Raw genomic sequence first — 18,846 nt, 5'->3', positions numbered from 1 at the left:
ACGGCGGCGGCTAAGCATAGTCTCAGCAATTAATAAAAAATAAGAAAAAAAAATATATTGTATAAAAAAATTTACTTTCCAAAGATTTCGAACAAGGAAAAAAATGTTTTATCAAAAAAAAAAACAAAATGTTTATATATATATAAATTATATTTTATTTAAAAAAACTATCTGAAGTTTTTTAACATTGAATAGATCTTAAATTTATAATTTTTGTTTTCAAAATATTTTCACTCAAGCAATGTCCAAAATGCTTTTATTACTTGATATGGAATTGCTCTATAGGGAGATACATTCTATTGTATGTAATCAAAATTACCTCTCTTTTTAAGTGGTTGTTCTTCCTACCGCAACTACAAATATGGGGTTGAAATTTCATAATATTGAGTTTCATATTTATCGGAACAAATAATATATTTATGTAGAGTTTATTTTACTTCTCATTTCTATAAACCATTTTTTTGTGGAGAGAACTCTCTAATTACATAAGATTTTAGATTATAAGTATGAGAGTGAAAATAAGTCTAGGAAGTAGATATCTACGTATCCTCAGAATTGGGGAAAATCAATTAGGTTGCTCACAAGGTAACGTAAGTCTCTTATTGTCTTATGCCCTAAAGGTTTTAATGGTTAAATAAATGCCAAGGCGCCTTAAAATCTCAAGTATTTTTAATTGTCATAACATGACATATGTTCTTGTATACAATCCCTTGCAAAAACTCTAAATATATTTTTGCCATTTAAAGTTTACGCCATACGACAATTCGACATTTAGCGACATTCTTGTGAATACCCCAAATATGGGCAATGGTTTTCCGTTAGAGGCTGGCAATGTCTATAGTTTGTTTTGGACAACACTTTTAGCTGGAATCACAACATTCCATTGACAAGTTAACTATTTAGTCCATTATGCCTCATTTAATCGGTTGTAGCAGATTATTCTACAGTTCTAAAGGAGTCCTATAGTTCTTAGTAATATTCAGATGGGAGTTAGGACTTTTGTTGGAAAAATTCGCTCAAGAAACTAGATAAACTGATTGTCTACTTACTTCAAAATAGTTAATTTACTTACTTTATAGCAAGCGAATAGTCAATCATTTGATACTCACAAATTAGATGGTTTACTTTTCTAGCTGTGTAGCACGAAATTTTCTTCCAAACAATCAGAAAAATTTAGTACTGAGGTTTTACTGAAGGAAATTGTGTTTTACTTGAATTTCTAGGTAAATCCAAACAAGGTGATAGTAGTACCACAAATAGAATTTACATGCATTTAGTGGCAAAAATGTCTAAATTTCAATCAGAATGTAAATAAACAACAACAAAAACACATAAGCAACAAAAAAAACAATGTTTCTTTAACACGCTGAGTGCCATGTGAGTCCAGGTTGGTCTCACAGTGCGAAGGGACTTTCAGGCCTCGTGGTGACACTTGGTTTCACGGTATAATGTGTGAGATTTCGGTTTGTGCTGATGCAGCTGCTTCATAGAGGCTATTAGTAGTAGTGTATTCACGCCATACCAGAGCCATTGCATTGTTTATGCTGCTTGGCCTATGGGTATGAGACCAATGTGGCATCATATGGCCTATTCAAAAATTCAAATATTCTATTGTATTATGTAAAAAAAAATCGTGGCCGGACGAACCCCATTTTTTTTTGTTGTATGGTGGCACTCAACGTGTTAACGTTCAACACATTCAAAAAAAAAAAAATATTAAAAATCAGCATTGTGGTTACCTTAAATGAATTCACCTTGCTGAAATATTTGCAAGTTATTTAAATGTAGAAAAAATATTTGTTTGATTTCCACACATGCTTAGGTCAAAAGGTTTATGTAATAGGAATTTTGAATACTTTGTCACCCAACAAATGATCTATTGTATATTAAATAATTTTTTTTAAATTAAATTTTAATAAAAACCGAGTTTTGGTATTTCACTGAGAAGCACATAATTTTTCATTTTATCCATATATTTTCATCAGAAGTAGTTTCTGCAGTAGTTTCATGCAAGTAGTTATTAGCTCCACTTGGAAAAATAAAACTGCAATTGAAGTAAAGGGATAGCAGCTCTTTCAAATCTTGAGTTTGAGTTTTTGACTTATAACAAAACAAAAAATATTTGTCAACTCATTAAAATTGCCAGCTTCTGAAAGTAAGGTTATAAGACATTGCTGTTAATTTGAATACTTGGGACCCTATGTTCAACGCAAGAATAAAAGAATGAAATATATATATGGCCAACTTGGGATATACATACATATTTATAAACTGCGAAACAACTTTTAATATTTAGAAAATCCAAAACTCATACCTCAGTGATCGGGGTTGGGGAGAGTGCACTAAATAATTAGCTCAATAAACGTTTTACTTTCCCTATCTTTCGGCGTGAAAGAAAAATTTTACTGTCACTAAACATTTTTATTATAATTTTTTATCTTCAAAATTTTCTATCAATTAATTTCCTATTTGATTAGAAAAATGTTGTTTTTTTTAATTTTGGTATTTCACGGAGACTCGAACCTATGTTCTCTCTGTGAATTCCGAATGATAGTCACGCACCAACCCATTCGACTACGGCGGCCGCCATAGTCATTCATATCTATGAAAAATGTGCAGCCTTTCATTCCTTGCAGTCTTCCAATTTTATTTCTTTTACCTTAATTTTTTGTTCATATTCGACCAACCAACAGCACCACTGTACACCACCAGCACAGCGCCATCGATAGCAATCAATGTCGATTGCCGCAACAATGGCGTCGAAAACTTTACCGCAAACTGAAATTATTCGTGCATTTCGTACCCGTCAGCCATTTGTGGCTGTATTAGATACCCCTACAAAAAACCACAACACAAACAATTACAGTCATACGATCGTACAAGCCAGTTAGATGCTCACATACAAGTGTTTACATTCATAGATCCAATCCAAAGGGTTTTGCGCGCATCAAACACGGTGACAGTAACAGAGGCGGTGACGGCGACGGCAGTGGCTGTGATTGCGCATTCTTGTTCAATCGCTTCAAATAGAAAATCGCATGCAAATTAGCAATAGCAAAGTTTTTTGAAGTTTCAATAGTTTCAACTTTCAACTTTATTGTCAACGTGAACTGCAACAACGTGAAAAGGGTACATAAAAGGGAAGTGTTTTGCATAAAAGCCTCTAGATTAAAAGCCAAATGGCAAACAATATTGAAAGTGTTAAACAGGGCATTAGAATACGCAAATCAGCGAAGGCTTGATTGCTTGGCTGCTCACTGAGCACTCGTGGTCAGAAATGGCAGTAAATACGTGCAAGATACGTACAACCACTTTCTCTTTCTAACTATGCATACTTACATACATATGTATGTATAATTGCTATTAGTAGGTCCTTAGGTTGATTTAGGTATGTAAATATAAAAACAAAAAAGTGCTTTTGTGGTCTATAAATACCTTGAGACGGTTGAGTTATTTGTTTGTGATGAGAAATTTATATGTTTGTGAATGCTTAGAAGCATTTGAAAGAATTTCAAATAGAGTCATTACGCCGACTGACCTGGTTTCATTTTGAAACATTACTTTTTATAGGTAAATACGGGAAATAAAGCCGTTTTATTGTATTTTTAACTATTAAATGACTTATTTTTTTTGTTTTTTGCTTTTGTATATTTCCTCTGTTCAACGAAACTTTAAGTGAGTGAGTGCGTTTCGATCTCAAAGTGTCGGAGTTGTCGCAGACACTTGGTACAAACAAATAAATAAAATCCTGACGCTAAATAACAAAACTCATATAGTAGCAGTAACGAATGGTTTGATACGTTGAAATAAGTAGTAAATAATTAAAACGCAGCAGTGAATTTAAGTAACGAAATAAATTAAATATAAAAATTAAGCTCTTAATTTAGTTGATTGTGAACAAGAATGGGTGATGCAGAAGCGGTAAGTATAGCAGTAGTATGTAAAATCACGTCTTACAAAGCAATTGTTCAGGCATCTATATTATATAAAGGGTCTTTCAAAAGATGCGTCCAGATGTAGTTTTAAAATTAAATATGTACAAAATTTGGTGGTTTCTAAAGTTCGACCATTTTCGTAATAAGTTTCTATAATTTTAATGCGTTGTTCTATCGTGAAATATTGTAAAACTGTCAACTTGACAGATATCAAAGATGCCATAAAAACAGGTGCCGTCTAGGTCTTGGCAGACCCTACATATGTATGTTTATATGTACTGGGTGTCGCATAGTGATCTGATATTTAAAAAATTTCTAAATATAGCGTACTAATCATTGAAAATTGAGATCAGGCAATTTCGCTAGCTTTAATTTAAAATTAAATTAAAAGTAAATTTAACTAAAAAAAATTATGATGTCTTTTTCTATCACAATTTACGGCCTTTTAATGTAGCACCAAAACCTTGAATATTTCATTTCATTTCACTCATTTATTTAACCATATTCAACAAACTATCCGAGTGGTGTAATACAAGCAAATAATCGCTTCACATGATCTCCCGTAACGTTCCAAATCCGATTGCCTATACTTATACCATTTCTAATGCTTGTTTTTCCGCGGTATACTAATTTTCGGATTCAGGACTGCTTTTTACTTAGGATTTTGCTTTTACATTAGTTTCATTTTTGCTAAAGTCCAACTTAGCCTTTCTACGACAGTAGGAGCGAGACTTTAATGAACCTTATCATCCTTATCCTTAATCATTCAATTTAGCTTTTGAATCACTTTTTCTACTAAATACAAAAAAAAACAGACCTGCATTGATGGAAATCTTTACTTTAACCTTTATTGCTTGTATGTTTGTATACTTCAGTTTACAAGTGTTACCATCTTCTAATAGAGGGGGTAATTTTGTGCCACCCTCGAAAGAGTTCAATGTAGATTTGTTCGATTTGCTATGCAATGTCTTGATTTTAACGGGCTACTCCCATCTTATGGCACATTTGGTATGTTCATTGTCCGGATTCTACTGGAACGGATAAGCTTCAATATTTCCTAAAGGGTTTAGCGTTTTTACTTTCCATTGCATGTTCAAATTTTTAAATCAAGTTATTTAAATTATGCACCCATTACAAATGCACATATACATATAAGGAATTAGCGTTTAAGTCTGTTATTGTTTGTTTGGCCACTCATTTTATTTGTGGTGTGCGTCTTTATGTTTTACCACAAATGCAGGGACGTCCTACAGTTTTGAGTCGAACGGCAGATACTTTTTATGAGAAGCTTTTTCAAGGCAGAAATACCCTCGAGGTTTGCCATTGCCTGTCGAGGGGCGACCCTATTAGAAAACAATTTTTTTTATTCATTTTGGTGTTTCACGAATATTCGCACCTAAGTCTTATTTCTTATAGCCTTAATATTTGTAATATACCAATATAGTTATTCGTACTTTTTAAATAATAACACTATTTATTTGCTTATTAAATTAATTTGGCAGATCATTTTGAGGCACCCTTTATTATATCCTTTTAGCGTTCCCAGCCAGCAAATTCAAAATCTATGACCTGCCCAGTGAAGGGCTAAAAATAACACGCTAAAGTGAAGAAATATTACAAAGCCAAGTGATCCCCACTTATAGAGAAAAAAAACTTTAATTAGTAAGTTTCGACTACCCTTCTCATATACTCCTGTGTAAATACAATACTTTGAGTAATTTTAAGTGACGAACATTTAAAAATCGTATACATTTTTGTGCATCAGCAACACCTTCCGCAAATTTATTTTTATGCCCTCAATAGACTTGGAATGCTTATGCTGAAGTAGCGATTTTAGTAATTGGAATATAACTCTCTATTGGTGTCGAGCACCAGCTAGTAAAAGTCATCCAAAGAAAAATTTAATGGAATGTATAAAGTATTATTATTATTATTTGTTTAATCCCCGATTATGTTGCGCATAGTGCCAAATTTAATGATTTCCACATATTTCTAACGCTTGCATTTTGCCTCAATTGAGTCCAGGTGAGATCGCTGCGAGCTACTTCGTCATGCAAGCAGCATCGCCAGGATCCTCTTAGTCTTCCCCTGCGTCTATACCCTTATGGATTCCATTCTAAGGCCATCGTTGGTATTTCTTGGGCTGGTTTTCTAAGGGTGCGTCCAATTCATGCCCACGGATTTCGACGTCGATTGTAACTTGATTGCGCCTTCTGTGCAATTCAGCATTCGCTATCCAAATTTCTGGCCACCAAGCGCGTATTATTGTGCGGAGGCATCGATTTACAAACGTTTGCAATTTAAACACAAACTCCACTGATGCTGACCAGGATTCTCAACCATACACAAAGACCGGTTTGATATTAGAATTAAAAATGCATATTTTCGTTTTCTCCGTAAGCTGCTTGGAGTAACACACTTTTTTGAGCATTGCAAAGGTTGCTTTGGCTTTGTTTAATCCTGTTGAGTATTTAATCCGGGGATTTTTGTCAATTGCATTGTATAAGCCTTCGTCAATTACACTCAAACACTGCATCCTTGTCTGACGCCTGTAACTACTTCGATTGGTACTGGGAGCATTGCTTCATGCATTACTTTACATTTGAAGTTTGAATACTGTGCCTTTATCAGATTACAAAGTTTCTCTGCTATGCCTTTTCGATCTAGTGATTGAATAAGCTTTCGTGCTTCACATAGTCGAGTGCGTTTTTGAAAATCTACGGTTGTTGCATTTCATTCATTTGTTCAATAATGATTCTTAGGGAAACAATACGGTCAATACATGAATGCGTGGAACGAAAACCAGTTTGTTCCTTCCGGAGTGTTTTTTCAACCTTATCTTGTATGCGGTTAAGCAAAATTTTGCAGAAGACTTTCAATGTCGAGCCAAGTAGCATGATTCCCCTCCAGTTACTGCAATCAGTTGACGATCCTTTTTTTGGTGTTTTGATTAGTATGCTCTGTAACCAATCAAAAGGATTTATATCAAGTAAATGCATATAAATTTTCAGAGTTTTTGAATACAAACAATTATGTGGTTACTTGAGAATTTTTTTAGCAGAGATCTTAACCATTTTAAGTAAAAAAGTACTTACCAACATAAAATTATTATTATCTGATGTATACGTTTTTAAGCATATTTAATAAATAATTTAGTTAAAAGCATTGATTATATTTTTATTATTGTGTTTCTGCTCATGAATAAAGATTTCATCTCGATTTTAAGGCGCTTGGTCAAGAGTAATGATTATTATTCGGTTTTTATTTATTAACTCAAGAATAATACTTAGCTTCCGATTATTATTTTTTCGCTCGAGCATAGTGATTAATTTCGATTTCTTGTAAGTTTGTAAGCAATATTTGCCATTTGATTTATATTTCTTCTTTCACAACAAAAACTCAATGGCTTTAGTCATAGTCCAACGTGAACAAATATTTAGTTAAAACCAAATTCTGACTTAGAATCAGTTTTCAAAAATTTGCCAATCATGGATATGTTAAAACTAGTTTCTAGCTAAAACGAGAGAGAGAGAGAAAATAGCTATGTATCTACATGAAAAAGAAAATTTACTCGGCAGTATAAAGAAACATGACTCTTAATTTTATGGGAGGTTGAATTAGTTGTAAAGGTGACACACAGATGGCGCTATTTATCACTTTATCGCGTTGGCAATACTGAATATATATTCATGACAAAGCCTCATCCCTAGGCTTTGTTTATCAGTATCTGTCATTTCGCTGAAGTATAAACAACGCAGTGTTTTCGTGTTCCGAGTATGTCAACTTTCGTGCCGTCGAAACGCAATTTGCGGGAAGCTTTGCTTTTCTGCTTCAATTTGAAAAAAAAATACAGCCCAAGCCCGTGAATTGCTGCAGGAGGCCTACCCAGACCATACTCCGTCGATTTCAACATGTGAGTACTGGTTTCGACGATTCAAAAGTGGTGATTTTCACACCGAAGACAAGGAGCGTCTTGGCCAGCCCAAAAAGTTCGAGGACGCGGAATTGGGGGAATTGGTAAACGAGGACTCGTGCCAAACCCAAGAAGAGCTTGCTGAATCATTGGGCGTTGATAAATCAACCGTTTGCAAGCGTCTAAAAGCGATGGAAATGATCCAAAAGCAAGGACATTGAGTCCCGTACGAGTTGAAGCTGCGCGACGTCGAACGGCGACTTTTTACGTGCGAATTGCTGATCGAGCGACAAAATCGGAAGGGTTTTTTGCATGGGGTGGTGACTGGCGACGAAAAATGGATCCACTACGATAACCCAAAACGCAAAAAATCATGGGGTTTGCCCGGCCACGCATCAACGTCGACGGCCAAGCAGAATATTCACGGCAAGAAAATCATGCTCTGCATTTGGTGGGATCAGGTCGGCGTCGTATATTTTGAGCTGCTCCAACCGGGCGAAACAATCACGGGGGATCGTTACCGACTGCAATTGATGCGTTTAAGCCGGGCATTGAAAGAAAAACGGCCGGAAACGGTAAAAAGGTACGACAAGGTTATTTTGCAACATGACAACGCTCGGCCGCATGTTGCTCAACCTGTCAAAAAATACCTTGGAACGCTTGGCTGGGAAGTGTTACCCCACCCGCCGTATAGTCCAGACATAGCTCCCTCCGATTATCATTTGTTCCGGCATATGAGTCTCGATTTGGCGGACCAGCGGTTCTCCTCGTACGAGGCTACCAAAATATGGGTTGAGTCATGGATAGCCAAGCAGCGGCCAGAATTTTGGAGAAACGGCATCCGGAAATTGCCCGAAAGATGGGCGAAAGTTGTAGCTAGCGATGGCCAATACTTCGAATAAAATATTTTGTACCGTTTTTTTCACAATAAAGCCCCAAATCTTCGAAAAAAACCTTTAAAACTAATTCAACCTCCAATAATTTACGTTTAGTATTGGAGACGCAGGGCATCGCAAAGAGAATATATAGGTGATTAAAATCACGTTCTGAAAAAAGGGTTAAAGTTTAAAGTAAAAACTCAGAAAATGCATCATCTTGTGACTGCTTTTTTGACTAGAAATCGCATTTTAACCATTAATCACTCACCGCATTCGCCTGATATGGCTCCCTGAGCCTTCTACCGGAAAATTCTATTCAGAAAATTGCATTTGGTCGTGAAAGGAAAAGGTTTTGCGTCCGTAGAGGCCATCCAAAAGGGTTCTACTGACATCCTGAAGAACATTGCCGTCAATGGCCTGAAACACTCTTTCGAAAAGCTTTTAGGTCGCGCAAAACAGAGCATCAAGGCCAGAGGGGACTATTTTGAATAAATAAACTCGAAGTTGTCAGAATTGTCAATCATGTTTATTTTGGGCTTCACCTTGTAAGAATAGGAATATTTTAGTAAGAATATTTCTTTTTTTCTGCAAGAGTTTAATTTATTTTTTTATTGATTTGTAATTATAGAAAATTGTTTTACCACTTTGCAGGTGATTATATAGAAGACTTTCTGAACTGTATCTTTTACTTTGGGTCCCTGCTAAGTATTGGGGTGTGGTCAAAGCAATTTTTCGCTATCGCTAAACCCTGCCCAACCCTGCTACTACTTCTTCGCTTAGGATTCATCCACATATAAGAGTTTTTTACAAAACCTCAGCCATCTGATCTGGAGCTTTCTTGAGAGGGGATATACATCCCCACTAACAAATATTCGAAAGTGGCGTCGATAGCTAAGTCGATAGTATTTATCAAAATCTTTGAAGATGGAAAATTAATGAAAGGTTTAGTAAAAAATATTTTTAGTAAATATGGGCATATAATTTATTATTGTGTTAATACTGTATGCACACAGTGTACATTTTAAACTTACCATTCCATAAGTCGTTTGAGAGTTGCGGATATGTGCCAGGCAAATACATAGAATGGTAAGTAAACAGCGCAGTTGTTTGCATACTTACAGGCGTGATGATTCGCTACAATAACTGTCGAAATCGAATAATTACAGTCGGTATAATAGAAGCGTGACCGCCATAACTTAGAAACTATTTGACGAATTCAATTCTAACAAACTGACATTTTATAGGTTTATAATATTTATTAAAAGCAAAATATTCAAAACAAAAAAACGTTTAACCATGACCATTAGCTATAATCGGCTCCAAATCAGCCGAATTTGCCATGATAACTGTTTGACCGTCATATTCTTTCTCTTTGAGTTTTTGCTTAGCTATTGCCCAAACATTTCTATAAGGTTGGCATAAGGCGAGTGTGAAGGCCAATCCAACATTTCAATTGCATTTGGCTGTTTCCACTCTACACACCTTCAGCTTCTATACTTGGGTTTGCTGTCTTCTTGTAAAATCCACCCTTGGCTAGTTCTTTCAAACATCTTCGCAGCTGTCGGCCTTTTGGTAGATTTACTTCATCAAAACTGAACAACCTAACATAAACTTTAACTGCATGATTAAAAGTTCGTTGAAGTTGTCGATTATAAGTGTTACACCAGGACCGACGTATGCAATTATTCGCCCGAAAGGAAGATTTTTGAGTGAATATTACGTTTGTCCAATTCCGTTCTGAATTTGTCTTGGCCTATGCAAGTATTTTTTCAATGTGTTATAATGCGAGCAAATTAGCAGAAGTGATCTGCGGAAGATTTTTGGATCTTTGCACGTTGGCGATGGCGAATTTCGCAGACGATGGAACGATGAGCTGTATGAGCTTTACGACGACATAGACATAGCGCAGCGAATAAGGATTCAGCGGCTACGTTGGCTGGGTCATGTCGTCCGAATGAATACAAACGACTTTTAAAGTATTCGAAGCAGTACCGGGTGGTAGTAGAGGGAGAGGAAGGCCTCTTCTATGTTGGAGAAGGACTTAGCTTCACTTGGTGTGTCGAACTGGCGCCGGTTAGCACGAGAAAGAAACGACTGGCGCGCTTTGTTAGGTTAGGTTAGGTTAAATGGCTGCCCTAGCTTAGGGAACACTTGGACGAATATTTAAAATTCGTCCATTGTGATACCATACAGGGGAGAGAAGAAGGGAGAAGGGAAGGAAAAAGGAGCCTTGGGATTAGCGACGATGATGGCCATGCATTTTATGACGGCGCCGACGGTTTCTGATTTGCGTTCGTAATTAGCCGCAACAAGCTACTGATGAACTTCACGAAATTGGAGATATTTGGACACGCTATATCCGCAGGCGTAGCAAGAAAATGAGAGCCCAGGTGTCTAAATCTTTGCCAGACGAGAGCAGGACAGCTGAGAAGAAGGTGTTGAGATGATTCCACCTCGTCCTCAAGACAGCTTCTGCAGAACGGACTTGAGGCAATCACAAGTCTCACCGCATGGACACCTAACGGACAATGCCCGGTAAGGATACCCACCAAATTTGAGAGCTGGGGCTTTGTTAGCCTTAGGAGTTCCCTTGAGCGTCCCCGATCTACCCGTGGTCAGAAGGATCTCGCGACCTTGCACGTTTGCGCACTAGCCCAGCGCCCGCTGAGTTGACTCGAGGCCCATTTTTTCAGGAGCTGACCACAGGTTCTTAAGGGAACCCCAATCCTCTCATTTTGCGACGAAAACGTCTCCAAATTTCCCTGTCTAGCCAGCTCATCGGCCCAGCAGTTGCCCTCTATGCCGCTGTGACCGGGAACCCAAATGAGCCTGATGTCGAAGTACTCGGATGCAATCGAGAGAGAAGCCAGACATTCCCCGACCAATCTCGAAAGCACAAACAAGGAGCCCAAGGCCCTCATTGCCGCTTGGCTATCGGAGTAAATATTTACTTCTTTAACGGTAATTACCGAGGTAAGCATCCAATCCATAGTTTCCTTAATTGCGGATACCTCCGCTTGGAAAACATTACAGTGGTCCGGAAGCCTGAATATAAGTTTGATGGGAAGCTCCTTACAGAAAACTCCCCCACCTACCCTTCCGTCCAACTTCGAGCTATCCGTGAACATGTTTACCATGCCTAGCCAACAAATGTTGCACACCGCTCACTCCTCCCTTGAGGGAATATGAGTAGAGAAAGGTCCGCCCGGACCTAGCATGGGTGTACAGTGATCCAGCACCATGGGGATGAACTTAACATTTTTAAGAATGCTAGAGTGTCCGTAACTTAAGTCTAGCTTATGGCCTGAACACCTTAGTCTGATTACGGCGCGTGCAACGCCACTGATTCCAATGAGGACAGACCTTCGTACCCTCTCCAGCTTCTTAACTGATTCCATCCTTTCTAGCGAGTTCCACCAGACAAGGACTCCGTATAGCAAGATTGGTTTTATAATCGTGCTATAAAGCCAAAAAGTGACTTTAGGCGAGAGGTCCCATCGTTTTCTGATAGCGCCCCTGCAACCATACAAGGCGACTGTTGCCTTCCTAATTCTCTCCTCAATGTTTAGCTTCCACGTAAGACCTCTGTCAAGGATAAGTCCTAGGTACTTCACTTTGTCAGCGCGCTTTGTTAAACTCGGCCAAAATCGCGAAAGCAGTTATCGCGCCAATCAAGAACAGAAGAATAATGAGAGCAGCGGTTTTTTCAATGTGCTCCGGAATTTTAGTTCTTTTGCAAGTACACGTCCTCGAATCTTTGACTTTTTCTAATATTTCGTTGCAGATGCACGTAACATTTTTAGACCTTTCGTGTGTTTACATAGGAACACTGTTTCTAATCGTTTTTCATACGCGAAGCTCATTTTGCACGTTTTCTAAGTTTTTTACAAAATGCACAACGTGTTTTGCGAAAAAATATACATTACATTTAGCAGCATTTACATGTTTTTTGTAACGAAAGTCTAGGTTTGAATTTTGCTGGCCACGCTTCTATTATAATACGTTCACATATAAGTAGATGACTCTTTCGTGCTTTATGCTGAAAACCATAGATAATAAGATGTGAAACTTCTTCATTTTGAGAGAGATCGCGCCCATGAGGACGTTTCAAAATTTGGCAGCACTCACACATTATGGGATTTTGAACAGCTGATAGGCGAAATGGCAGACTGCCAGAAGAAACGCGCCAAAAATAACAGACGAAAACAGTTCGTTTTTGCTAATTGGAGAAATGACGTGTTGAAATGTTTATAATTATTTGTCTTAAAATTAATTCAATTGAAATGGAATAATTTGAATTGAAGTGAGTTTGTAGAATCCAAAGCTCGTTATATCCTTTTCGACTTCTACTTTTAATTAGTCTTATGTACATAATGTAATTTTATTGAAAACTGTGTGCTGGTTTATGTAAATTTGTATCTACGTAAATATTCTATGGTTGAAAAGCGTACGTAAGGGAACTGAATTTGTGTTTGAGATATTTTACAAAAATTAAAGGTAATCTGCTTTAACTTATTCTGTTCGTTGTTTGAGAATTTTTTTTTTTGTTACCCACTTTCTGTGTTATATTAAAGAATCGCAATAAGTCATGTTTTTAATTATAACTCATGTTTTTTGGGTTCATAACTTTATTATTATTAAATTACTTATGTATATCAGTTTTAAATAATTTCATTTACATATAAATTTTTAAATTTTTGGCTTATTTATGCACATATTTCATACGGATTGTGTTTATTTTTAGTATATGTAGGTGTTTACGAGTGATATAAGGCTATTGGGCAACCGCACACTAAATACTAACCTCAATGGTGGTGTGGAAACTAAAAATTCCAGACCTTTGGTTGAAAAATACCCAATTCATGTTTCTACCGGTGTGGCAATATTGGAAAATGTTATAAAAAATGCATATTTTTCAGCGCTCTCACGAGAAAAAGAGTTTCACATCTAGTCATCTATGCTGAAAACAGTGAACACCGCACGGAATCCCTTATCGCAGTCCCTTACCGTGCACAAACACTCACCCCCGACTACAACTGCGTTCTTTTAATTACATATTTATACAATACATCGGTTTGTGTGTGTATGTGTTTGGTTGTATCTACACAATGTTGCCATTGATATTTTTGCCACACTTTTTCACACATCCGCGTTATCAGTTACAATTTTTCATTGTTTAATAAACCAAAGCCAAAAACCAACAAATGCAAATAGTTCATTTATCTATAATTAACATTATTCAACAGTATTTTTAAGCTATTTTAACAAAAATTATCATTTTTCTAAGCTTATTTTGTAAATGATTTCGAAATGTACTGCTTGGCAACACTGTGTGGTGAGAGAGCAATCAGCTGAGTCGGTATTACGGGATTTTTTTAAACATCGTGAAATAAAATCTACGGTACTACGATACGGAAGGAAGGAACTTTTCATTTACATGGGGTTCTCATTAGTTTGATCGGAACAGCTGAATCGGGGCTGCTTTTACGGTGTTCACTGTTTTCAGCATAACTCCTAATCCGTAATTAAAAAGCGAGATTTCCCATACAAAATTTCTCTCCCAAAATCTGAGATTATAAACCTAAGTAAACGTCGTGTACGGATTTCCTCCAACTGTTTATTATTAGCAGCCAATTCCGCAGATAAATTAGCTATTCCTTCTCCTTGTCCTTTCTTCATATCGCTAATAATAACAAACCAAAAACTCCAAAATATTCCACCAAATCAATTTCTATAAAGGAAACCCTTTCAAAGCAGTCTTGACAGTTGATTGTCAATTTTGCAGGTAAACTGCCATATGTGAACGGGTATATTAATTTGGCGGATTTATTGGTAATTAATGCATATGTGAACGTACTTTTAGACAGACTGTATATATTTATATGAATCTCATTTAAAATTCATAAATTACTAGATTTATGCACATAAATCATAAGAAAGCCAAAATGGATACTTTGCACCGAGAGTTGCTATTGATATAGTAATCTGTTATTCAAATTAGGCAATAAAGTTCCCTACTATGTTACAAGCAGCTGAAGAAATATTGAAGGCATTTATCATTGTACAAGTAAAAATCTTGTTCTAGCAGACGTTGATTTGCGTTGGCATAGGGTTTAGAGAAATGCTACTTACAATCACTTTTGTCATCAAACACTAGGACTTGCGGTATTGCAAATATATTCTAATTTGTATTTTGGGCAATACATTTCTTATTCAACAAATAACGACAATATTCGTTTACTTTTACATACATATGTATGTATGTATGTAGCTATGCGGGAATATAAAAGTCAGAATTTGTTGAATCAATAAGCGATTTGTAGCCTTTCGTTCAGCTCTGATTACAACTGAATTTCATTATTTAGGTCAAATCTGCTACTCTTTTCCGGAATGTCGCTGAACAAAATCACGAAATACGATACCATTAAAATATAAACAAATTCAGCGAGTAGAGTAAATACATAGAAAGCTATACATATTTACATATTTTTACTTGCGCATAAATATTTACAAATAAACCCAAAAATTTCTATACAGCGACATACCGCGTTATCTGGGCTGGAATTAACCAGGTGTCTTACACGATTTCATAGCAAGACACATTTGGTTTTCGTTGGTTGGGAACATAATCGTAACTTTTTTCATATAAACATATATAAGTACAGTAGGCTAGTGATATGTAGGTTTGTTAATGTGTAATTTTTCTTGCCTCCAACTAAAATCAATTTTAATCATGAATAAGCAGATGCGACCAACCGTTACTGGACCCCGCCCTCCATTTCCCAGTGCAGGCATGCCGCCACCTCGTCCGATGGCCGGGCCACCACGCGCTCCTATGAATATGGGCGGAGTGCCCGGCGGTCCTCCGCCAAGACCAATGCCACCACCTTTGCGTAACACAGACAGCAGAGGAAATCTACTGATGGGTCCAGGGGGTCCAGGTGGCGGGCAGCGTCCTCCGCCGCCACCATTACAAAATGTGCAAATGCGTCCGTTTGTCGGAAATGGTGGTCCAATGAGCCCACCAGGGCAAGGCCAACCGCGTCCACCTGGTGCATATCCATGGTCTGCCACAACACCGGGTCAACAAATGCCAGGTAATCGTCCACAAAATCCCTATCCTGGTAATCCTCCTGCGCGCCCGCCATTTGTACGTCCACCTGGCGCTCCACAAGTGGGCGCACAACCACCGCAACGTCCACCTTACCAACAACAACAACAACTTCTACAGCCGCTGCCGCAGCAGTTGCAACACCAACAGCAGCCGCATCAGCAACAACGTCAACAATCGCCCCCACAACAAATACAACAACAGTTACCACCACGTCCACCTTCAGCTGGTTCGAATTACAACGAAGATGACGACGATGTGGTAATGGGTCAAGCGATAACACCGCGTAAAACATTGGGTGTAAACGAAGATCCTATGGGACCAGCGCTGACGGTAGATAAATCGGATTCGTTCAAAGACGCATTTGGTATGGGCGAGACGCTCCCGTCCATAGCTGAGGTGAATGCGAATGGCGTGAAATCATTGTCGGACATACATGAAATATTACGCAGCGGCGAAGGGAATGAGAAGAAGCAGAAAAGTGGTGTTCCCAGTAAGAATAAGACATAGTTTAATAACCGTATTTGGCTATGTACTTTTGCACGTTTATGTTTATATATTAGTGTAGAATTATTTATTGGATATGAAATTTTCTTTGTGATGGAATTTTGCAAGTATTGAAACTAACTTTTATTTCGTTTTCTCACTCTATTAATTCAATAAATAATAACGCTTCCATTTCATTGCAGAAGGTGACAATGACAGTGGCGTTGATGAGTCAACTCAGGAGAAGGTGAGTGAATTTATGAGCATAAACACGCTTTCGTCGTCGTATTGGTATTTTTATAGAAATATCAGCTAGTACCACCAAATTCTGTTAACGTAATTATCAAGAAATATGTTTGATTAATTAAAAAATTATTAATTTGAGTTTAACCCAATGTGCAATTAAATAAGTATTTACAATAACGACGATATTTAAATACATTTAAAATTGGAGTTTCTTGTTTAAAAGGTTGTCAGAGCAAGACCCACTGTTGTTGATAAACTGATACTTGGAATTTCTTTGGAAGAAAATATGTCATTAGTTTTCTTACAAGCTAATATTTGAGAGATTTAGATAATCGCTTGTTAAATTCGGTAGGAACTTCATACACCGACGGCTCCAAAACTGAAGATATGTAAGTTGAGGCTAAACTCTGACGTAATGAACTTAAACTCATGTGGATGCCGAAATACTTTGAGGTTTGAGGCAACTAATTGACGGAAAGCGGTTACTTAGAGTGTTAAATTGGATCGAAGCCAAATTGGGCCAAATATAGCGGTAGCGGTAGGTTATATCAAGGTAGTACCAACATCTGCAAAACAACAAAGTGTTTCCTAAAAGGACCTAACAAAGTATCAAATGTATTGAGAATTTACGACTTTCTCTTCCCTTGAGAAACTGGTAAGATTCCTCATAAAGCTTGAAAGTTTGCTGAAGAGTAATAAATTTCTATCCCTCCCCATCCTTTATAACCTATGCATCACTTGATCTTAGGTGCAAAGGGCAATATCGCCCGAGTGTTTGGAATAAATTTTCCGACCACCCACAATTCCATTCGATTCCAGAATTTTGTTGAATCAGGAAGCGCTCGTTTGTTCAAAGGTATCATAAAAAGGGGCCTTCCATATTGAAAATATGGGCCTAGGAGTCAGAATGCCTACAGACAAGATATGAAGGAATTATATAAGGAGATGCAAAATTAATACATCACAAATTTGTTTTTGAATAAATTTTTTACTAAGTAAAAAAGAAATATTTTGAGTGATGGAAATCTTTATTTTGCTTCTAAAATTTTTGAATTATGTACCTATATATGTATATTTTTTATTAATCCTTGTTTTAATATTACGAGGGCTGTACTGTTGCATGTAGAGGTCCTAATTCTTCATTATAATACCATATTTCTTTTTGTAGACATTCTGTAAAAAATGTGAAACAAATTCTAAATGGCTTAGTTCCTTTGAGTCATAATTCATAATTCAGTATTTTTCAATGTACTCTAAAGAACCTGTTATTTTTTCAATGAAAAATTTCACACTTTGTTTTGCTAATAAAGTACCCAGTTTTATAAGCGCTAGTTGAATTCTGCCGAAATCTCGTTTTATCACTCTCACCAAGTTCTACACACGCCATTTTGTGATCGTACCGTATCGCTTGTTTTGAGACTGCTCTTTTTTTGAACTCTTTAAGATTACCAGTAGCTTACCCATCCCTTGATTTTGTTTCCCAACAGCCTAATATCGGTCTAATATATTGGATTCAATTCTGGAGCGTTTGGCGGGTTCTCGTATTTTGACACATAACTGACGTATTTTTTTTTAAAAAAAAAAGAGCCAAAATGAAGGGACACAGTAGCCAAACCGAGGCAAAAACATTCCTGAAAGATTGTGCTTTTTATAGGATGGTATAAGGTAGTCGCAATTAAGGTACTCATTTTTGTAAACTTCGGCCGACATAGTTTCCGTCATGTAAATAAATTGAAATTCAAATTTGAATGGGTCGAGCCAAGGAGCACGAAGAGATTTGGTGGCTCTGGAAAGAAGGTAGGTAGTCAAGGAGGAGATGTCTCGATAGATGCTCAGATAGCATCTTAAAGATTTCTTTGTGTTCCGAAGTTCCGTCTTCGTGTCAGAAACCATATTTATGGATTGTACACATTGCTTTTATTGCTTCCTGTTTTATCTTAAGACCCAAGGGGATCAAATCAATCATAGCATTTAGAGCATCGTCGGAGATTGTACTCATGTCACCCGTAATGCATAAACATACACTTCTTTGGAGCCTGTATAGCTCCCGGAGTGTGGACTTCACCATGGTCCGTCGCCACCAGACCACAGAGGCGTAAGTGATGATTAGTCTGATAAGTGCTCATGTGTATATGCATAGGACCACAGCAGGTCTCAGACCCCAGGTTTTACCAAAGGCTCTGCGGCATTGCTGAAAAATCCTTAATGCGCGATTCACCTTCAGTGAAACGTGTGTCTTCCAAGTCAACTTCTTATCCAAGATTACTCCTAGACATT

The 18,846-nt window shown here is 37.1% G+C and overlaps 1 protein-coding gene across 10 annotated transcripts in view; it reads left to right on the top strand.

Moving 5' to 3' along the window:
* The window catches only part of LOC128854779 (microtubule-associated protein tau), a 68,610-nt gene that overhangs the window by 18,555 nt on the left and 31,209 nt on the right, over nucleotides 1-18,846 (top strand). For 9 of the 10 annotated variants that reach the window (XR_008453646.1, XM_054089176.1, XM_054089173.1 and 6 more), the window contains exons 2-3: nucleotides 15,472-16,330; nucleotides 16,527-16,570. Coding sequence is in view for 9 of the 10 variants with exons in the window: in XM_054089176.1 (XP_053945151.1) it covers nucleotides 15,472-16,330; nucleotides 16,527-16,570 (903 nt within the window). In the remaining variant the exon portion in view is untranslated. Of the gene's footprint in view, nucleotides 1-3,813; nucleotides 3,922-15,471; nucleotides 16,331-16,526; nucleotides 16,571-18,846 lie in introns of those variants that run through there. The other variant, XM_054089169.1, reaches the window with a different exon arrangement.

The sequence above is a fragment of the Anastrepha ludens genome, chromosome 2 (assembly GCF_028408465.1).
Source record: "Anastrepha ludens isolate Willacy chromosome 2, idAnaLude1.1, whole genome shotgun sequence".
Lineage (NCBI taxonomy): Eukaryota > Metazoa > Arthropoda > Insecta > Diptera > Tephritidae > Anastrepha > Anastrepha ludens.
This window is presented reverse-complemented; position numbering and strand designations above follow the sequence as displayed.